Genomic DNA, 20,818 nt, shown 5'->3' on the forward strand with positions numbered 1-20,818 from the left:
CTGTTTTAATCTGCAATTTTGACCTCTTATAAATGCATTATCCATTTGGATACAAATTGAACTCAGTGTACTGTTTAAGTAGACAATTAAAGGTTTTACAGTTTCGTTCACTTGTAAGTAATAAGTTTCAAATTTTACTAATTTGAATCACAGAGTTCAATACCTGATTATTATAATTGACATATTACTTGACGTAATTGTATAGAAAGAAAGTAGGACCACCCTTACCCCAGTACTGTTCATGATCGGTCCTCCAACCTATGAGAAAGTTCTTGGAAATGTCCCACAACTTTATGCATATGCAGATCCAAATTCCAATCAGGCACCAACTAAGCTCCCGGGTTCAATTACTCCGATCTTTCGTTGTCAATCGTATAAAAACACGAAAAATGGTTTTGTTTCTGTCAAATTATTTTGAGTAGCAATCTGCACTCAATATTCGATCTTGATCATGATTAAATATCCGATTAATGTTAACATGTCGAACAACCCAAATTAAAGAACTGCAACATCACCTATTTCTTCTGTTACTTAGTCTATTTGCAGTTGGCTTTTGGAAAAGGTAGCAGAGATTGCTCAACAGCTTCAACCTCCTGGCGTAATTACCTTAATAAGTATATTTTCTCATGCCTCATTGAAGTCACCTAACCATTTGATCGCCACATGGCTTTTAAATTATTGTACTCGGATTCAATAATATTATTAATTATCATTTCAATTTTCAGCAATTGGTTTAGCGGTGTAAGTCTCTAGTTGATTTGATGAGGTATCCGATTTGTAAGGACTTGAGGACGATATATATTTGTGGTGAGTTTGATTCTAAGTTGAAGTCTACCGTGATTTACAAGGTAACGGTTCATTGTGAAAGTATCTTTTGAATATCCTCAAGATTAGTGGTTAAACTGTTGATTTATAGGACAGGTTGAGGGGTTGTGTGAATTTGCAGTTAAATTAAAAGGTTGAACCGGACATGTAGGGCCGTAGCTCATTTAATCAACTGATGTAGTATTAAACAAAACAAGCCTTGTATTTCCATATATCGTTTTCTCTCATCAGTGTGGGTATTCCGTTCTCCTGTGAATATATAGTCTTCTCCCTTCTTCTTCTTGCTCAAGCTCTTCAAGCCATGGTCACAGATGTAAGTAAACATTCTGCCTGAAGGACTTATAATTCTTTCGAATTTCGAAATGTGTATTTGTTTGTTAATGCTTTTGTCAAGTTTGTTTCTTCTCTGTGTTCTTGGTACAGTGTTTGGATAGGATTATAGGACTGATGAGAACTGAACTCAGTTTGCTGTCTGCAGATGTGGGTTAGACTAGTTGGTCGGGGCAGTGCGTCCACCTCCTTGTACCTAAGTTCAAATCTCCTCCCCATAGATTATAGTAGTTTTAGATATATGGTTTGCTTCTGGCTATGGTTTTGGTCACAGGCTCACATTTGCTGTTGTTGGATTCGGTTTTGTTGAAAAAATTATTATTTCTGGCTTTAGAAGGCAGAACTGGAGACATGCATGCTTGTTCTGTATGAGTTCAATTTCAAGGAGGAAGAAGAAGAAAATAGTGTAATTAATCAATCTTAAGACTTTAGTTTTAAAGAAATGGTGTCCAATGTTCATCTCTCAGCTTGAAGAGATCATGATTGGAGCTTATAATTTGCCAAAACTCAATGATTCCATATCTTAATTATTCTTTGTGAAGCATGATTTAGATAACATCAGGAGTCTTCTTCCTAACATGTTTATCGAAAACATTAGTGTAGCGATTTCGACGCTCATATGCACTCCAAACTGAATATTTTACGATTTTCTCTTCAATCGTAGGAGGAGTATAGGAGACTAAAGAACGAGCTTTAAACTGCTAGCCTAAAATTATTGGATGCGTACCATGTTGATGCTAGATTAAGACTGCTTTACTTTTCCAGTAATCTAATCCTGCTTATATATTAATTAGAAATCGGTTGAGCTGCAGACATAGAGAGCAGGTAGACCTAAACAATGCAACTACTTTATAGGTCTAATCCTTATTAATCAACTAATGGGGTTTAATAATTTTAATAATCACAATTAGGGATCTAATACTACTACTGATGATTCCCTTTCTTCCACCCTAATCCCTGCATTTTCATGCACATTCTTTGATCATTTTTTAACAAACAAAACAAGTAGGATTTGAGCCTAAAACCTACATTTTTTCTGTTGCATTTCTTTCTGTAAATCCGCGATCCACTAAACGTTGAACTGTTAAATCCCCAGGATCATGACATGCACCATGGATGGCCCCTAGGGCTTGAGATTATGAACGTGAGACTTAGAGTGATGGAGAGCTTACCATCTGCAGTTGTAGGGCGCCGGTCCTCGCACGTGCCCTCCGCCAGTTTCACCTCCTTCTCGTCCTCCAACCTTGACACCGAGGTAATCCTAACTGACTTTCTTTCAAGTGATATGGTTTCCCACATTACCAAATCGTTCCCTTCTCATGCAATGTGATTGTGTAATTCCCCAACTAGTCCTCAGCATCCTTCTTCCAAGACCACAGCACGTCACTAGGCCGTCTGATTGGGATTGGAACGGGTGATAGAGGACGTTTGTACTTACCAAATTCCATTCGCTTCGAAGAGCACGAGAGGATTTCGATTAAGGGTTCGCATTCTGAGGTGTCTACGAGACATCGAGTGGACATGTCTCGGCGTATCTGCATACCGTTGCTGCTTTGTGCTCTGGTAAAGATCAGCAGGAGTAAGAACAAGAGCAAGTCAAAGAAGGCAAAGTTTGATGGCAGAGGCTAATTTCTACACTTCCATACGATGAGAAATAAATTTCACTTCCGTATTATCGTGCCAAATTTCTGTAGCCATTTTGTGTACTGAGTTATTCATTGCGACTCCATATTTTATCACAGTTGACATGTTAATTGAGAGTCCCTATGAATTTGAAATTCGACGAAAATATGAGGGTATAAAGTGTAATTTACTCAACAATAAACTAGACGGAAAACAAGGTTTAGCATTTCCCATTTGATAGACAAAGCAAAATATATCTTCCTTCTTATTGGATTAACAATAGAGAAAGACGAGTTGTCAAATTTTTTTAAGGGATGGAGTAGACTAATCAAAAGAAGATTTTCTGCTTATGTATCGTGAACGTTCTTAACTATTTGAGTTACAAATTAAATATCATCGTCATTTGAAGTTGAAGATTTTATTTTTGAGAAGTCGATATCTTATCATAAACTAGTCTAACTAATAATTAAAGAGATTCAAACTTGAGTGCAAAAAGACAAACACACTGTCTTAACTAATTGTTTTTACGAAGTTCAAGGTTTAAAAGAAGAAAATTGTAATGTAACGAAGATTCAAACTCGGTCATAGAAGATGAGGACACTACTTACAACCGTTAGATCGAGACTGAACTTATGAATCACTAATCACAGCCTTCTACTTAGTAACCCAATCATCATATGCCACCTCCTTCGCTCATAGGAGTAGACATACACCCGAAACACACCAGAACGCTCCTCTAAGGTCCCCAAAACCTTCTTCCCACCCCTCGCAAAATCCTAAAACCCCAAAAACTATCAACCAGTGCACAGCCATGTCGTCCTTCGCCGCCGCCATGTCCGTCCTCCGCTCCTCTGCGGCTCGAACCACCGTGGCCTCGAGGCTTGCCTCCGCCCCCAGACCCAAACCAGCCTCCTCACCATTTCGCGTCCCCAAACCAACCCAAAGCCTGTCGGCTCCTCGCATTTTCAGGTAAATCGAATGCTCATCAATCCCTAAATCTCATCACTTTCAGTATTAATTGTACTTATGCATTTGAATTGTGCTTTAAAAATGTGTGATTTGTTGGTTTTGAAGGTCGCCTGTGGAGTTGAGCTGCTGCGTGGAGACGATGCTTCCGTACCACACAGCCACAGCCTCTGCATTGCTCACTTCGATGCTCTCCGTCTCTCAGCGCTCCTACGGTTGGACCCCCGAAGGTATTCCCTCTTTTCCTTTCGATTTTTCGATTGATGATTCGTGATGGGTATTTGCTGAATTGCATTATTTGTGGCATTGGACTTGGAAATTGCTTGTCTGCTCAATTACTTGTTTCTTGTTCTATTCATGTTCTTTTTTTGTGCACTGAGTTGTTCTATTTCGGATGTTGGAGCCAATTGGCAATCGTAATTGTCATAAGCAAGGCTGTGAATTGAACAGACAAAACGTTTGCGTTGTAGTTTTTCTGTGTATTGGTTGATGATTGCTTGTCTGTGGTCTGAAGTTCGAGTACAGTGGTTTCCTTTAATTGCAGAGTGTTTTCTCCTTTGTTCTTGAAGTAAAATCGGGGGTCCTTTAGTGATTCGTTACTTGTCATCTACCTTAGAATTCTAAGGAATGCAGGTCATTCAGCATTACTTCAAGTCTATCTTTTAACTATTTCTATTTTAATTTTTGCATAAGGTATTAAGGCACATTAAGATGTGGGCATTTTACATGCTCAAAAGTTTTAACATTTTGGCTACAATGATGGCCTAATTGTTTTAAATTCTTCAACTTTCTTTTCTTTTTGTTTGTCCGAGAAGGGGGGTGATGTTGGATGATCATGGATGGAAGACTTAAAATCAGTGAGACAATCCTTTTGCGTATTTTGTTCCAAAATTTCTTCCTTTTCTTTTGGTCTATGATCTATCTCATCTTTCTCTCTATCTCTTCCCATCTTGCACAATGAAAAGAATGCATATGCTTTTTCTTTTGTAGGGCAAGACAAGACTAGATGAGGATCAAGCATCAGATATGGAGTGACTTGGATTTATTTTTGTTGTCGACTTCTCTTTAGTAGATTAGATAAGAAGACTTGCAGTTTACAATTATCTTTTGTTGACTTCTATGTTTAAAATTGGGTTTTCCTCCAATATAACGTGCTTTTTGAAAAATTTGCATTCACTGACGATGAATTAGAACACTGATGTTTTTATGCTGATACGAACCATGAAACTTTGAATGGCAATGAAAACTCTAGCTGAACTACTTTTCTTTGTTATTTGTTATTCATGGCAGCATAGACGTATAAGGATAGAATTAGTAATAACACTGATTTGTTGTATTCACTCAGATTGCAATGATGATGTATGATGAATGTCAGAGGGTTCGAGCAAAGTTTTATGTACTTGCGCTCTAAGACAAGGTGGTGAATAAAACTCTTAAATTTCTTGATGTAAAAGGAACTAAAAATTAAATTGGTGCTTCCTAATGGGTTTTTGGTTTAAAGTCTTTTATCTATTTGTAGTGTGATGATGGTGATGAAAAATGACGACGATGATAGTGCTTCCCAATTAATTAGGTCAAGAACTGCACTTTTGTACATTTCGGTTTCACTTCAATTGATGGTTTCATTGAGTTTTTTGTATGATAACTGTATAAATTACATATTTACTCTTTACTAGAAGATACACTATCCTTCCTTGCTAATAATTCGTCACTTTGTCAAATTTCAAGGGTGATGGGTGTGCTAGATTCTTCTACATGCCGAAATCTGTTAATTGCATGATCATATTTTGCTTCAACTTTGATTCTAACTCATATAGACAACCCTGGACCTAGAATATTAATTGTATTCTTCCCACTGCTTTGGCCTTCTGTTTCCAAATCCTTCCGATGCTGCTTCTCTTCTTTTGACTGTACCTGTTTCTTTGTTTAGGGCTGTGATGATTCCTCATTAGCAGACTTCAAAATTTGGCTCGGAGACTTACCACGTTGCACTTCTGTTTACCTTGCTTATGAAGTTTAAGTTGTGAACCTAATTGTTTACTTGGAAACAAATGTCTAAACTCCTGCTTTTGTCCAATCACGTACTACGCTTTCATATGAACTGCAAATTATTGGCCAAAATGGCTGCAAGTTTCTCATAGTCTTCATAAAATTTACGTTTTTCTTTTCTTTCATTGTAGATGGATGATTGTTATCTGTTGGGATGCAGTGCATCGGTCGTAGTTTTCATGGATTTCAATGGACTTTGTAGGACTTGCTTGAGACTTGAGGCATGCTTCATCCTAGTTTAATCCACAGAATCATACTTGTTCTGCAATCATTCACGAAGTAGATGCCATGATGATGATTTACGTTGTCTTTATAATTAAATTTTCGATCTCGGAATCCCGATGATATGACGAGGTTGAGGTCAAACATTTTGATGCAATTTCCAATCTCCGGTCTTCTTGATATGTTTTGCGTTTTAGGTAAGGGATAAGCCTGTTTAACATATTCATATTCCATGTGAAGTTGTGGAGACCTCTAGGGTGGACCACATGTAGAGCAGCCGGACCACGGAAGTTGTCTGGCTGCTCTCACAAACAGAGCCCCTTGCGTTTTGGTGGTTCCATTTCAGTTTTACTGAAGTTTCTATCTCCGAATTGTTTGAAACCCTAAACAATCTTACCATGAAGCACGGTAGTTTCTATTAATTATGTCTCACCCAACGCACTGGTCGGTCGGACTCGGAGAAAGCTGACCAAGTCGTCGGACCTCCTTGGTCCATGCAGGGTGAAAAGTTTCATGATGAAACGGCCAAATTTCTGATTGACCTACACTTAAAGCCTTTCGAGACTTTAAATTTTGAAAGACAAATCTCAAGGGAAGTTGAAAGCAGTTTGACTCCCTGTAACCAAATTCAATCAAGACTCCCAATATGAAGAATCACCGCAGAGTGGTTCAGTGATTAGTGATGGATTTTAAGTCCGTATTTCATATGGCACGTTTTAAATTTTATTCTTGATATTGGTGAATCGCACGATGGTAATCAAGGAGAAGCTGAAATGTCTCTATGTCTTTTAGTCATCTGAAGGTAGATTGTCATGACAAAGCCATTAGTTAGTTCTTTAAAAAAAAAAAAAACACGCTGAAGAAGAAAATGTGACTATTTAAATGGAAAGAGATCCTCTCTGGATCCCTCTTTCATCAAATCCACATAATCAACTAATTCGAACCCTTGAAATTTGATTCAACGGTTACAAACTCATTTTAAAATTTATAATAACTTTAACCGTTTGATTAAATTTCAAAAATCTATATTAGTTTATTACTTAGATTTAGAAGAGGGATCCAATAGGATCTCTTTCCTATTTAAATTACATTTGACACACATAATTACAATTTTTAATACGAATACGGATTCAGTTTTGATTAGACCGCCAAAACTAAATACAAGGACGGGAAATGCGATATCTTTTCGCATTTGCTTTACGTCAACTCCGACACTCAGTGCTGACCACAGAAATTACATATTATTCCTGCACTTAATTGCCCTTAATTAATATTTAAAGTCAGTCGTCAAATTATCCATAGTATTTATTTATTTATACATGCTTCCAGAATCTTAATTTAAATAAATTTATATATATAATTAATTCTGTTTACATATGCTTCCGGCCGCCTTCCTTCTCAAGTATCTCTCCGTCTCTCTTTCTCCGTTGGTATTTTGGAGCACACAGATCAAACTTCAACAAATATTTCAGAGAGAGAGAGAGAGAGGGAGAACCCAAATAATAACCACCGGCTTTACAAATTAAACCTTTTCTATAATTTGAAAGAAAATCTTTTATCCAGAATTAAAATTTAAAATCAATCAAAGAGCTTAGCTTTAGCACCTGATCGAATCGAACCGAGTCGAGTCGAGTCGAGTCGAATCCGTCTTCAATGGACTCCGAGTTCTGGACCTCCCGCCTCGCGGCCGCCAAACGCCAGTACACGCTGCAGCACCACCACCAGAGCTCCCACTTCGGTCCGTACGCTCCTCTTCCTCCTCTGTTCTTGTTTTTCATTTCTGATCTCTATTTACTAGTTTTTCATTTTTTTTTTATTAATTTCCTGGAAAAATAAATATTATAGATCGGTTAAGCATCGATGATTTCGAGGTAGAAGACGAAGTCCGACCCGACTTCCCGTGCCCGTATTGCTACGAGGACTTCGACATCGCGTCCTTGTGCTCCCATCTCGAAGACGAGCACTCCTGCGAGTCTAAAACCACCGTACGTTCTTACTTATTGTCTTTTTTTTCTGTTCGATTTAGTTTTTGTCGCATAAAGTTTCATGATTCGGTTCCTCTGGAAGACAAAGTTATGATCTTTGTTTTTCGTGTCGGTCAAATGTTATTACCCAATTTGGAAATCGATGATTGACATTTTGATTCATCAAAGGAAGCACGCGACTACATAACTGCTTAAAAATCGTACCTTTTCCTCTTATGGAAAGAAAGAACAAAGAGTATGGTTCTCTTTTTCCTGAAGGATTCGTACCATGGTGAAACGAATTGATTTTATTTCTTGTTTTCGGTTGATTGCATGAGGAGTAAATACAACCGAATTTCCGAGATCAGCTAAATCGGGTACATCTTGTCTATGCAAGCGTATGATGCATGTCTAAACTGAAAATGGATTTCGTTGGTCAAATGCGTGACATAACTGATTTTCGCACTCCCATTTTGTCACTCTGCATCTCAATCTCTTTGATTCTTGCCTTTGCATTGATAATTCGAACGAGAGTTAAGGGAAATAAACAAAGGGAGGAGTGACGAATGAGAAAACAGTGGTGCGGAAATCATTTCCCATGATGATTTATTTGATAGACCGTTCCATAGACTGAAATGTGTAGCTAGTTTATCTTCGTACAACTCAAACAAGCTGGGGAATGCATTTTCGGATTTTATAGAATGCCTAGGGAAATAGGAAATTTATTCGAACTCTTGTTGCTCAAGCAACCTCAAATATTTTGATCTCTGAAATTGATGGCAGATGATATTAACTGATTTCTGGTTTTCATCTATATTTTATTTTTATTTTCGTCGATATTTCATGCAAGAAAAATTTATGCTGTTTTTACTTTCTCGTTTTTGCAGGTTTGTTCCATTTGCTCCGTTAAAGTTGCGCGAGACATGTTAAGTCATATCACACTGGAGCATGGACACTTGTTCAAGATATCCTTTAACCTGGAATTTAGTAAATTGGTATTCCTGACAATATATCCATGTACAAAAGCTTGATTGCTCTTTTTATTCCTTGACTGAATACCACTTGCAGAGACATCGCAGATTGCGTAGAGTTGCTGTTCCTAATAGTCAGGCACTGTCTCTCCTTGGACGGGATCTTCGTGAGGCTCATCTCCAGGTGCTTCTAGGGAGCGGTGGATATCGATCTGAAAATGCCAACGTGTCTAATGCAGCAGCAACCGATCCATTCCTGTCATCACTTATTTTAAATTTCCCTGCATCAGGAGCAGATGAAATTTCAAAATCTGTGGTAACCGCTAATGAGGACAGTTCCGCAAAGAATGCGGTGCCATCACATATTTGGAAATCAAGGTACCATTTCACCTTTATTACGAACTGTGTTGTAATTGACTTCTGCTGCATCTTTCAATAGCCATTTAATTTTTCAATTATGATGCATTACATAGTTCTCACCATCGCACAACTGTTTGAATGCTGATTATTACCTTGTTGCTACCTTCTAATGTATAGCGTAAATTTATTATTTCATGTACATGGTTCTTTCTTTCATGCAAAAACTCGTGCGTGGTATGGGTGCATCAAAATTTTTGGTTGAAAAAATCACCAACCTTGGTCCTATAGTATGGCTAAACTGTGGGGAGGGGGACTGAACTCGGGTGCATAGGGAGGAGCATATCCACTCCCACGTAAGCCGGGGTTCTCCTATTTAGGCAAGAAGAAAAACATGTTTATGAATTTACACATGATTAGTGTAACCAAATCACTCAATTTATATGCATTTCTTAGCTCACCTAAAAGTACAAACAATGATAATAAATCAGGAGTTAATGTAGTCAGATGGTGAGGAGGATGATCCGTTGATTCCCCATCTTTCCGGATTAATGCATGCGCAAGAGCCTTTAATGCTGTTCTTTGAATCTGAAATATGTCTCTCTCTCTTTTCTCCGTCTCTCTCCGTCTCTCTCTATTTTGCAGTTTTGATCCTTCCTTAAGTTATGAAGAGCGGGAGAAAAGGATTCGACAAGCTACTGGAAGGGCTGGTTTCATGCAAGATCTGTTTCTCTCAACACTGTTAGGTGACTAATTGGAGACAGTAAGTTGTTTCTATGATAATAAAAATGATCAGTTATTCAAAATCTTGTTAAGGGGAACTTGTCAGGCGGGAGATTCCAATGGTTCAGCCTTCTTAAAAAACCGTATATGTGCCTCGTATGAACGTAGTTATGAGTGCTTGATCAAAATAACCTGTCTATTGTCAGCACCTTTTCCTTCAGCCTTCTGAAGTAATATTCGTTGTTTTAGTTAATGGAGAAGATTAATTTTGTGATAGTTTACGGCTTTGTACGTGATAAACGGGTGAATGAAGTTTTTCAGCAGATAAGTTCAATTCTGATGATCCAGGAAGATTTTCACTGCATTCTGTTGTTGAATCTAATATCATTGAAAATTTGTACGTTATATAGCAAGTTTGTGAATCTAAAATCTTTGGTGCCCCTATGTTTTTTAGGCCGGAAAATTTGTCAGACAAATCTACATAACGGTGAAACAAAGTAAGATATGATTTTCAGTCGGCTAATTTTTGTTGGTCAGATAGGTGACGGGGTTGTGGTCGATGAGATTATTGGTAGGATAGAAAAATGAATAAACCATGGCTTGATCTTGACGTGGGTTTACTACCAAACAGAATCCCCATGCAGTGACGGACTAACCTGCCATCCCATGCACATACAACCAAACCTACTAGCACCCCGTTTACCCGCAGTTCATGTTACCGAGGTGATATTTTTGGTGTTGTTTGCGAGTATGTACACTCGCGTCTCTCTTTTATAACGTGACAAAGAAATAAACTCGTGAGGAACATATTGTTCTTCCTTGATGCGTGACAAAAAAAGGGAACCTGCAGCTATTTTTTCTATCCGAAACGTGGAGGGGGTGAATAATTGTTTACCCTATATTCCCTTACAACAGAGCTTTAATTTAGCTTGGCTACCACAGAGAACTGGAGGACCACAACTTGGTATTGATGTCACTACAAGTATATTAGAGAATGTCTTTGTTTAGACTACCGACAATAGCTCTTTAAAATTTTAAAAAGAGGAGTTTGTATCTCAAACGATTAAAAAATATGCGTGTCTGAAGTTCGATTTTATCCTCTTTAATATGTGTTGTTTAAAAATTAAAAATTAAAATAATTAATACATTAAGGCTTATCCTATGAAGAGCTTTCAGCGTGATCGGAACACAAAGTAGCACATCACATGTCATTAAACACTTTAAAAAATTCTCTCTAATCACATAATGACATATAACGTACTGTCTCGTGTTCCCGTCACCTGAAAATCTCTCTCTACTCTCACACTGCCAATGAATTTCGGTCCTTGGGATGGAAATCGAAAGCAGTACCAAGTCAAATTTGCATCAACTTGTATATGTAATTACACATATATAGGACAACAAACATGCAGACAAATTAAGGAAGAAAAAAAAGTCTTTGGATAAACATTTAGCCTTTCTACACACACCTTCTCTCTCTCTCTCTCTCTCTGAGTCTTATTCAGGAGGAGAAGCGTCTGAATTATAAAATTAAAGGAGGAAAACGGAGAGAAAGATGGTGGTGGGGCTGTTTGTGTTGGGGTGCACCGGAGTTGTGGTGTTCTTTCACGGAGCCAGTTTCTTGTTCCACCTTCTTACCCAACACCTTGCTGTTCGATCTCTCAGGTAATTATTTAATCACTAATAATATATATGATCATGATCGTCTCCTTCTAATCATCCCTATCATCAGATTTTTCAATCCTTTTATTGATTATTTTTAGTATTATGTTTGCTGATCAATCTGTCTAGGGTTTTGTAATTCTCCCCATATTGTCGGAATTATTCTCCTCCTTCTTTCTTCCTTTTTCTGGACTGGAAATTGTTAATCTCTTATCTTCAAATGTACTAATTTAGTTGTTTTGTTTGTTTGTTTTCCAGTTTTCTGGGATTTGTTGGGTGGTAAACAAAGAAAGCTAATGCGTAAATTCACCAGACCAGACGCTAAATGTAGAGGCTCGAGATCCGACTGCAAATATGATAGAGTACTGGTCAAGCAGATTCTCTATTTAATAACTAGGTTTTAGTTTAGCGTCATGATCATTTTGCAAACAGCCAAATAATAAACGAAGGGGCAATCCTAGGCAAATCGTCTATTTAGATTATATTTTGTAAATTATATAACGTAATTGTTAACGTTGAATAAGTAAGTATTGATCAACGTACTTATTTTTTTTCCGTGTAGTTTGCAAATAGATGTAAAGTTTTGTGTGCTTAATTAACCATCTTGTAAAATTTGATCCAATTCCTACCTGCGAAGTTTGGAGTACGGTTGGAATGTACCTTAATCAAGTCATGAGGATAAAATGGTCTTTTTGGTCCACCCCTTAAGAAACTTCTTAATTTGGTGGACCTTCATGATTATATGCTTATAGTGGATTAAATGAGCGAATTACTCAACTCATCTGTGATTATATTATAGTGAAATTTGGTGGACCTTCGTGACATTTTTATATTGTAGCCCAAACTTTCAACCAAACACAACAAAATTGTTTTCATGGGGACAAACCAGCAGAGTTGTCTCGACAATTCGTATTTTTAAAGATTAGAAAGATTCATAGAGGCTTGTTAACTTCAGCATCATTGTATGTATACCAGCGTTAAAAATCAAATTAAATGCCTCCACCTAGCATCATCGTGTAATTACCAATGCTAAGAATCGAACTCAAAACATTTCGTGTGGAATACAAGTTTAAATTTTGTCTCAACCACTGAACTAGCCGTGATGGTTAAACAACAAACTTTCTTTGGATATAATAAGCGTGGGTTTTAAACGCTAACGTTACCGGGTGTTGAACGTTTACGGTGATCGTGCCAATGTATTTACACAAGGTGTAAAAATCCCAGAGAAAAATAGTCGATGATCAAATGGACCATGAAGCTTTGCTTCTTCTTCGATTCCCTCCAAAACCCTCTTCCCCAACGGCTTTACCTGCCATTTAAACCCATCCAAACCTCACTTCAATTCAGCACTGAGGCAAAAACCCTAAACCCTAATTTCACACCCACTTCTGTATCATACTCTAAGCTCTTGTCACAATGCACTGCTTCCAAATCTGTTGCTGTGGGCAGGGAAATCCATGCCCACGTGATCAGATTCGGATGTTCCGAAGACCCAAATCTTCGGAACCATCTGATCAATCTGTACGCGAAATGTCGGTTTTTCAGGCACGCCCGGAAACTGGTTGATGAAAGTCCTGAACCAGATTTGGTGTCTTGGTCTGCTTTGATATCTGGGTATGCCCAAAATGGGCTTGGTAAAGAAGCCCTTTCGGCGTTTCGTGAGATGCACTCGTTGGGTGTTAAGTGTAATGAGTTTACGTTTCCGAGTGTTCTTAAGGCGTGCTCTATTACTAAGGATTTGGGACTGGGGAAGCAGGTTCACGGGGTTGCGCTGCTTACAGGGTTTGAGTCCGATGAGTTTGTTGCGAATACTTTGGTGGTAATGTATGCGAAATGTGGTGAGTTTGAGGATTCTAGGAGGCTCTTTGATGCAATTCCAGAGCGGAATGTTGTTTCGTGGAACGCATTGTTTTCTTGTTATGTGCAGAGTGATTTCCATGGAGAAGCAATGGATTTGTTTCAGGAAATGGTTCTGAGCGGAGTAAGACCTAATGAGTACAGTCTGTCTAGTATAATAAACGCATGCACTGGGTTCAGGGATGGCAGTCAAGGAAGGAAAATTCATGGTTATATGATAAAGCTCGGATATGAATCTGACTCATTTTCAGCAAATGCACTTGTTGACATGTATGCCAAAGTCAAAAGTCTTGATGATGCAGTAACAGTATTTGAAAAAATCGAACAGCCTGATATTGTTTCCTGGAATGCTGTTATTGCTGGTTGTGTTCTTCACGAGTACCATGGTCGGGCTCTAAAATTTTTTATACAAATGAAAGGGTCAGGAATCCGTCCAAATATGTTCACATTATCGAGCGCACTTAAAGCCTGTGCCGGACTAGGGTTCAAGAAATTGGGTAGGCAGTTGCATTCTTTCTTGATAAAGATGGATATGGAATCAGATTCATTTGTCAATGTTGGACTGATAGATATGTATTGCAAGTGTGAGATGATGAGCAATGCAAGGGTTCTTTTCGATATGATGCCAAAGAAGGACATGATTGCATGGAATGCTGTGATCTCGGGACATTCGCAGAATGGGGAAGATATAGAAGCGGTATCCCTCTTTTCTGAAATGTATAAGGATGGGGTAGAATTTAACCAGACTACCTTATCTACAGTCCTCAAAGCCACGGCGAGCGTGCAGGCCAGAGATGTTTGTAAACAAGTTCATGCACTTTCTGTCAAAACAGGTTTCGAATCTGATATGTATGTTATAAATAGCCTTCTCGATACATATGGAAAATGCGGCAAAGTACAAGACGCGGCAAAAATTTTTAAAGAATGCCCAATTGAGGACGTGGTGGCTTTTACATCGATGATCACAGCCTATTCACAATATGAACAAGGAGAAGAAGCTCTAAAACTCTACTTGCAAATGCTGGAGAGGGAAAACAAGCCTGATTCATTTGTATGCAGTTCTCTTCTGAATGCCTGTGCAAATTTGTCTGCATATGAGCAAGGGAAACAGATCCACGTTCACATTCTCAAGTTTGGATTCATGTCTGATGCTTTTGCCGGGAACTCTCTTGTTAACATGTATGCAAAATGTGGAAGCATAGAAGATGCAGATTGTGCTTTCGCTGAGGTACCTGAGAGAGGAATTGTTTCATGGTCTGCAATGATTGGAGGACTCGCTCAACACGGGCATGGAAGAGAGGCCCTCAACTTATTCACTCAGATGCTCAAGGATGGCGTTCCCCCCAATCATATTACTTTAGTAAGTGTCCTCTGTGCATGCAATCACGCAGGTTTGGTAACGGAAGCCAAAAAGTATTTTGAGTCCATGACAGAGTTGTTTGGGGTTGTGCCGAGGCAAGAGCATTATGCTTGCATGATTGATCTCCTTGGCAGAGCAGGGAAGATAAATGAGGCAATGGAGCTTGTCAAAACAATGCCATTTCAAGCGAACGCGTCTGTTTGGGGGGCACTTCTTGGTGCTGCGAGAATCCATAAAAATGTTGAGCTTGGCGAGCGCGCTGCTGAAATGCTCTTAGTTCTTGAGCCCGAGAAATCTGGTACTCATGTACTTCTTGCAAACATTTACGCATCAGCCGGCATGTGGGATAATGTGGCGAAAATGAGAAAACTTATGAAAGATGACCAGGTAAAGAAGGAACCTGGGATGAGTTGGATTGAGGTCAAAGACCAGGTACACACATTTATAGTAGGAGATAGAAACCATTCAAGAAGTGCTGAAATTTATGCGAAACTCGATGAGCTTTTCGACCTAATGTATAAAGCCGGCTATGTTCCAATGGTGGAGATGGACCTCCATGATGTGGAACAAGGTGAAAAGCAGCGGCTTCTGCGCTACCACAGCGAGAAGCTTGCAGTGGCTTTCGCGTTGATTGCCACTCCGCGGGGAGCTCCCATTAGGGTGAAGAAGAATCTAAGAGTATGCGTGGACTGCCACACAGCACTCAAGTTCATCAGTAAAATAGTTTCCAGGGAGATTATTGTGAGGGACGTCAATAGATTCCATCATTTCAGAGATGGTTCTTGCTCTTGTAGGGATTATTGGTGACATAACTGCAAAGAACTTTTACTTCTTCCTTCGAATTCGAACCGAATTTTTGTACCATTCTACGTACTATTACAGTGTAATTTTAATAAATTAAGAGTTGGTTCTTTTCTGTTTTTGAATAAGGAGATTGTTCTTACACAGCTTTAGAACTAATTAGTTTCCATAATCTAAAGGCTTTCAAAGTATGGACGCTAAGAGGAGAACTTCCATGTAACGAGGATGTCACTGCGGCAGGACCCCAAACCGATTTTAAGAATGGATAATGTACATGGTATAACATTTACAACAAAAGTATAGTGTTTCGTAACTCTGATTTCTTAATTCATAGAATCGTCCAGCATTATTGTCAACAATGAATACTTCACCTTCACCGAGATTCGGCCTCCATCTACACAAAGCTTGGCTCCGGTGACCACCCAATATCCTGGCGAGTCCTCAGGACCTCTCAACATTTCCTTGGTATCTACAAACGTCGCCATTTTTGGTGCCTTGCTTGGTAAAGGTGGCCCTGCAGGGTAAACTGCTGAATTCAAATCCACTTTTGTTGGTGTCACAGGTGGATTCAATGCCGTACTAAACCTTGTGCTGATCAAGGTTGAGATGAATCCTGATTTTCGAGAAGTTGTCGAGGGTCCTTCCCACTCTGATCTGCGGATTTTTGCAGATGCCACCGTTGAAAATCCAAGCCTCAAGAACAAAACTTTCCTCATTCCAATGGCCTTGGCTTCAAACCAGGCCTTCGTCACAATTGATGCAGAGTCATCAATACAGGCCCCGTTGTACTCTACTGGGGCAGTGCATACATGTGAAAATATGCTCCACTTGACAGGTTCAAAGTAGCCTCGTTCCTCTGGCCCGTGAATGGGCTCGTAACTGTGATCGTATGAGAGTTGGAGAGTATCGGGAAGAATTGCAAGGTGCTGGAGATGGATTGCCAGATGGTCACTTTTCTTACCTTCAAGATACAAACGCATTCCTGTCACCGGTCGATTTCCAGTATCAACCTGAAAATTGTAAAATTACAAACCACAATCCAAAGATGAACTAGTGTATGTAATAATATGCTTGAGTAATGGAATCGATGAAAATGTGAACAATAAAAAAGCAGTTGCACAAAGACATTTCATTTTCTGAAAATCGAGCCAAAGAATAGTGCATCTTTTCAACTCATTGACACAACAATTTTTCAGTTTTAAGGAATTTCTTAACAGTCCATCGCTTGATAAAACATATGCAATGGAAGTCTTCAAGGGACAAGGAATTCCCAACATGCTATCAACAACTAATATGTCAAAATATTTTACATCACAAGGTATTTACCTTCAAAGTGTTAACATATAGCTTTGGGCCCATAAAGGTGAATTGGAGTGATGGGGATACTTGTTTTCTGCGCCTGAGACCGAGAGGCAGATCGCCATACACCGGAGCCCATTGACGTGGTAACTGATATTCCAAAAATTGTTGGAGTTCCTCTACCGGTGGTTTGTCTGCAAGGTTTATCATAGAATTATGAGTGCATTCAGACTTTTTATGAAAAGTAATTTAGCCAACTGGGATACGCACATCTAAGGTAGAGATTCACTGCATGGCTTAGAAATCCAATTCCTTGGACACCACACAACAGAGAGGTTATGGGCACAAAGGACATCGATATGACATTAGGTGACTGTGATACGGTTGAAAGCCACTGGTTATGACTTTGATCGATATCATCACCTCCCCTTCGAACACAGACAGTAACTATACCCTGCATTAAATAAACAACATCGATATCTTCATCCATCCAATGCAGGTTGATTGCTTCACATTAAAATGGACACCAAAATGCTTACATCATTCATTTGTGTGACAGTAGGTTGCCTTACTGGGGCCGGATACGTTCTACGAACCTCCCAGGGCATAGAGTCATCATCCTGAAACAAAGGGCATAAACATTAAAGTAAAAGTAAGTCACCTCGTCAATTTCCACAACTTCCATTTTCATAATTTTGTATCAAGATAAAACATAAGCGCATAAAAATTCTAAGAAAAAAGAGGCAAGGTTATACAATTAAATATTCTGCTTACCTTGGTTTTTCCTGATAAACCATCGGACTCTGATCCAGTTGCATCTTCAGAAAATTTCTCGTCAGCTAACTGCTTTAACAATTTCTGCACTTCTGTGGGTTGAATGTTTGAATTTTGTAACTGCTTCATGTGAACTATATCCTTTCCACCCATTTTCACCCCAACAACAAGATGAGTGCCGTATTTATCAATGAACCTGGAATTCAAAATATTAAACATCAACTCACAGTGGCACAAAACAGTTGTATCCTTAGCTGGAAAATGTAGATAAATAACCGTCCAGAAAGAGAAACAATATTCATTCCGGTTTTACTCCTCTATATTATCATCTCTGATATGCAGAGCTATATCCACGCTCGGGTGCTTATTGCAATAAATTACACTGCATCCATAAACTCCTTTGTAATATAGTTTCAAGTGTCTAACTCAACGAAACTGTTGTGCGCATTCAACAACGGAAGAAAATGTTGAAGAACATTAATACGCAAAATTCAAAGAATTGAGCTATCTCTTACTCAGCAAGGGCAGCAGGGTCCCATGTAGAAGGCACTTCCTGTATCACATGCTGGGATAGTTTTAGATGGGATCTTTCTAACTCAATGTTATACAGAGTTATAAACCAACCATCAAAAGCAAGAGCTTTTGTAGGAGCTGCATCCTTCTGCCAGCAGCCAGTGAAGTTAAACATAGTATTAAACAGACCAGACGGTATTTTGCCCGATAGAGACACTTCCTTGTTGTATTGCTCTGACATCTGGAAATACAAACAATGCAGATACTGTTAAGAGTTAAACAAACAATCACCAGAGTCCCGTTAATCGACTCGAGTAAGAAGTAAGGTACCAGCAAATTCTGATGGATCAAAACAGAACACTATCTGAACGATCCAATACAAAAATGTGTCTGAGGATATGAATTGAAATTTCAAATTTGAGTTTCTACGATTCAATTTCTACCACAATTAATTCAAAATTTCCCAACACCATGATAATTAACATGAAAAACAAGTCCATAAATAGTAATATTAAACAAAATCCACTTCAACAAATGCCATTTCAAACTTGTAATATAAAAATTAAAAACTAAAAAATCGGATTTCTCCAATTCTTCCATCACCATCCAGTCAAAGAAACAACTGCAATCAAAACCCAGAAACCAATTCGCGCCAAAAAAAACAAAAAGCTAATGAATTTCATTTCCCAAGAAGAAAATAACATACCTGATTAAACGAAACGACGTCGGAGCGGAACCTGGTGCGCTCGCCTTTATCGCACCTGATGGAGGTGGAGACGTAGGGCACGACGGGACCACCAGGGACGACGAGGTCGCGGGTCCGGGTCGAGTCCAGCTCGATGAGCATAGACTTGCACGCGGTGAGCCGGATATCGTTGCAGAGATTGTACCCGGACCCGATCACCGCGACGGCATTCTGGGCAGCTGATTGGGGGTCGAGGCGAGACCCATTGAGAGCCATCGATTTGGGAACGAACCCAACCGGAAGGCGAATAAGTGGCTGGAGAGAGAGGGGTTGAGGTTTGGGGAGTGTTGAAGGGTTTTGATAGATTGGGGCGACGACCCATTGGAGTCTCCGGTTTTGAGGATTCAACTATGCGAGAGAGAGAGAGAGAGAGAGAGAGAGAGAGAGAGACTACAAAGTTGAATTCTTTGTTTAATCTACTACAAAGTTGAATTCTTTGTTTAATCTTTAAATTAAATTAAATTAAATTAAGTTTAACAACTAATTAATCAAAAAGTTGGAATATTTGTTTTGGTTATAAAAAAACTCATATATTTATAATGAAAAATTACATTTTACATTAATATATTAATAAAAAATTATATTTTTATAATAAAAAATTAATCTTCGTATTGTTCATTTTACTTTTTATTTTATCTTTATTATTAAAATTTAAAATTTTCGAACATTTTTAATTAATTTTCTTTAGTTTAAATGCGCTGATTGATGAAAGCGACTCACCTTCTTCGATGAATTTAGTGACGAAGGCCTGGATATTGAACTGGGAGGACTCCCCTGAAAGACGTAAAGTGGGAACGCAGAGACTTGGAAGGCGGCTGGAGCTGGCGGCTTCTTCCTCTTCTTTTCCCGCCACGCGTCAACGTCTCTGCCGTCATGCATTGTTTTACCTTTTTGTCCTTCCATCCGTGTTTCCCATGAGATATTTATTTATTGTTGACCAAGACAAATGAGTTGTTTGTTTACTGAAATTGGGCTTCACTTTAATATTTGCGGTGAGTTTGGAGGCAAAGTACTAAACACCTATAAAGGCCCAACCAACCCTAAATATGTTTCAATTTTCACCATCAATTTTCATATCAATCCTTGGTTTTCGGACATTTCAACGAAAATATCGACAATTTTTTTTTTAACCATCGATATTATATATACTAAGTGGAGAAGAGTGGGCTTAGTCGCACAATAGGCTAGCAATTATGTGGTTCAAATTTGCCTTTGGGGAAAATCAAACATAAAACCTCTCACTTCTAATGAAAATGAATACCACCAGATTGTAGTACTAAGTAAATATATCTTCACCAAAAAAAATAATAAATAAAGTAAGTAAGAATTGGTGGATGTTTTAAAAACTGATGCCAACTACATACACTACTAAAGTAAGAACTGGTCAAGCCAATGGTTTCCCATTATTTTCTTGAGGAATGAATGCATGGTCTTTATGGGTTTGAGCTATTAAGAGCAAGTGGGAACGCCAATACACAGGTGACAACAACTTCTCACTCGGTTTCTTCCCACTGGAACTTTTTGTTAACTCGTCATAACTCATTGATTATCTCTAATTCCACCAGTAACTCTCTTTTTTTTTTTTCTTTTTTTTTTTTTTAAGGGACTAGGTTGTGGTTTCATCATGCAGTTCATTTTTTTAAGAGTTGGAAAGACTCACAGAGACATTTCACTTTTTACTAATCACCAAACGTGTGATTTATCGTCGCATTAACTCACACCATTTTGTTGTTAAACATGTATTGAATTGGACGGGGTTAATTTTGACCAAGCAAGG

At 38.6% G+C, this 20,818-nt stretch overlaps 4 protein-coding genes, 1 long non-coding RNA gene and 1 pseudogene across 18 annotated transcripts; 5 read left to right on the forward strand and 1 right to left on the reverse strand.

Moving 5' to 3' along the window:
• Positions 1 to 442: 442 nt before the first annotated feature.
• On the forward strand, positions 443 to 2,944 carry LOC137729736 (uncharacterized). Of its 2 annotated transcripts, XM_088678548.1 has the most exons (5): positions 443 to 614; positions 726 to 1,138; positions 1,304 to 1,561; positions 2,252 to 2,410; positions 2,506 to 2,944. In XM_088678548.1, exons 3-5 carry the CDS (start codon positions 1,511 to 1,513, stop codon positions 2,782 to 2,784), a joined length of 489 nt encoding a protein of 162 aa, XP_088534674.1. In that variant the 5' UTR covers positions 443 to 614; positions 726 to 1,138; positions 1,304 to 1,510; the 3' UTR covers positions 2,785 to 2,944. The 2 variants fall into 2 exon arrangements, with proteins under 2 accessions (XP_088534674.1, XP_068324847.2); XM_068468746.2 differs by lacking the exon at positions 1,304 to 1,561 and having other exon boundaries at positions 458 to 614.
• On the forward strand, positions 2,550 to 6,197 carry LOC137729737 (protein NUCLEAR FUSION DEFECTIVE 6, mitochondrial). Of its 12 annotated transcripts, none has more exons than XM_088678549.1 (5): positions 2,550 to 3,747; positions 3,853 to 3,974; positions 5,090 to 5,161; positions 5,246 to 5,317; positions 5,925 to 6,197. In XM_088678549.1, exons 1-3 carry the CDS (start codon positions 3,590 to 3,592, stop codon positions 5,107 to 5,109), a joined length of 300 nt encoding a protein of 99 aa, XP_088534675.1. In that variant the 5' UTR covers positions 2,550 to 3,589; the 3' UTR covers positions 5,110 to 5,161; positions 5,246 to 5,317; positions 5,925 to 6,197. The 12 variants fall into 12 exon arrangements, with proteins under 12 accessions (XP_088534675.1, XP_068324852.2, XP_068324854.2 ...); XM_068468751.2 differs by having other exon boundaries at positions 5,264 to 5,317; XM_068468753.2 differs by lacking the exon at positions 5,925 to 6,197 and adding an exon at positions 5,675 to 5,877.
• A 1,180-nt stretch (positions 6,198 to 7,377) lies between these two features.
• On the forward strand, positions 7,378 to 10,394 carry LOC137729607 (protein DEHYDRATION-INDUCED 19). The gene is made up of 5 exons (XM_068468585.2): positions 7,378 to 7,753; positions 7,861 to 8,000; positions 8,867 to 8,944; positions 9,042 to 9,328; positions 9,953 to 10,394. Exons 1-5 carry the CDS (start codon positions 7,669 to 7,671, stop codon positions 10,059 to 10,061), a joined length of 699 nt encoding a protein of 232 aa, XP_068324686.2. The 5' UTR covers positions 7,378 to 7,668; the 3' UTR covers positions 10,062 to 10,394.
• Positions 10,395 to 11,554: 1,160 nt separating this feature from the next.
• Positions 11,555 to 12,158, forward strand: LOC148693875 (uncharacterized). The gene is made up of 2 exons (XR_015952361.1): positions 11,555 to 11,695; positions 11,951 to 12,158. It is a non-coding gene; the product is annotated as an uncharacterized LOC148693875 (long non-coding RNA).
• A 679-nt stretch (positions 12,159 to 12,837) lies between these two features.
• LOC137729383 (pentatricopeptide repeat-containing protein At4g14850 pseudogene) lies at positions 12,838 to 15,835 on the forward strand (annotated as a pseudogene). The gene has a single exon (XR_015952360.1). The product of XR_015952360.1 is annotated as a pentatricopeptide repeat-containing protein At4g14850 pseudogene (transcript).
• Positions 15,836 to 15,920: 85 nt separating this feature from the next.
• On the reverse strand, positions 15,921 to 19,566 carry NSL1 (MAC/Perforin domain-containing protein). Its single transcript, XM_068468330.2, has 7 exons — positions 19,003 to 19,566; positions 18,299 to 18,537; positions 17,784 to 17,979; positions 17,549 to 17,629; positions 17,280 to 17,463; positions 17,037 to 17,203; positions 15,921 to 16,720 (listed from the first exon to the last, which is right to left on the reverse strand). The coding sequence occupies exons 1-7, from the start codon at positions 19,255 to 19,257 to the stop codon at positions 16,034 to 16,036; spliced, it is 1,809 nt and encodes a 602-aa protein (XP_068324431.2). The 5' UTR covers positions 19,258 to 19,566; the 3' UTR covers positions 15,921 to 16,033.
• Positions 19,567 to 20,818: the final 1,252 nt, after the last annotated feature.

This window comes from Pyrus communis, chromosome 10 (genome assembly GCF_041283825.1).
Source record: "Pyrus communis isolate YQ-2024b chromosome 10, ASM4128382v1, whole genome shotgun sequence".
Lineage (NCBI taxonomy): Eukaryota > Viridiplantae > Streptophyta > Magnoliopsida > Rosales > Rosaceae > Pyrus > Pyrus communis.

Coding starts and splice junctions, on each gene's coding strand:
- LOC137729736 (XM_088678548.1), top strand. CDS start 1,511: ATGCTTGTTCTGTATGAGTTCAATTTCAAGGAGGAAGAAGAAGAAAAT. Junction 1,562..2,251: donor AGGAAGAAGAAGAAAATAGT/GTAATTAATCAA, acceptor TTAAATCCCCAG/GATCATGACATGCACCATGG. Junction 2,411..2,505: donor CCTCCAACCTTGACACCGAG/GTAATCCTAACT, acceptor TTCCCCAACTAG/TCCTCAGCATCCTTCTTCCA.
- LOC137729737 (XM_068468748.2), top strand. CDS start 3,590: ATGTCGTCCTTCGCCGCCGCCATGTCCGTCCTCCGCTCCTCTGCGGCT. Junction 3,748..3,852: donor TCGGCTCCTCGCATTTTCAG/GTAAATCGAATG, acceptor TTGGTTTTGAAG/GTCGCCTGTGGAGTTGAGCT. Junction 3,975..5,089: donor CTACGGTTGGACCCCCGAAG/GTATTCCCTCTT, acceptor GTATTCACTCAG/ATTGCAATGATGATGTATGA.
- LOC137729607 (XM_068468585.2), top strand. CDS start 7,669: ATGGACTCCGAGTTCTGGACCTCCCGCCTCGCGGCCGCCAAACGCCAG. Junction 7,754..7,860: donor CCACCAGAGCTCCCACTTCG/GTCCGTACGCTC, acceptor TAAATATTATAG/ATCGGTTAAGCATCGATGAT. Junction 8,001..8,866: donor CCTGCGAGTCTAAAACCACC/GTACGTTCTTAC, acceptor TCGTTTTTGCAG/GTTTGTTCCATTTGCTCCGT.
- NSL1 (XM_068468330.2), bottom strand. CDS start 19,257: ATGGCTCTCAATGGGTCTCGCCTCGACCCCCAATCAGCTGCCCAGAAT. Junction 18,538..19,002: donor ACGTCGTTTCGTTTAATCAG/GTATGTTATTTT, acceptor TTGTATTTCCAG/ATGTCAGAGCAATACAACAA. Junction 17,980..18,298: donor GACCCTGCTGCCCTTGCTGA/GTAAGAGATAGC, acceptor TTTGAATTCCAG/GTTCATTGATAAATACGGCA.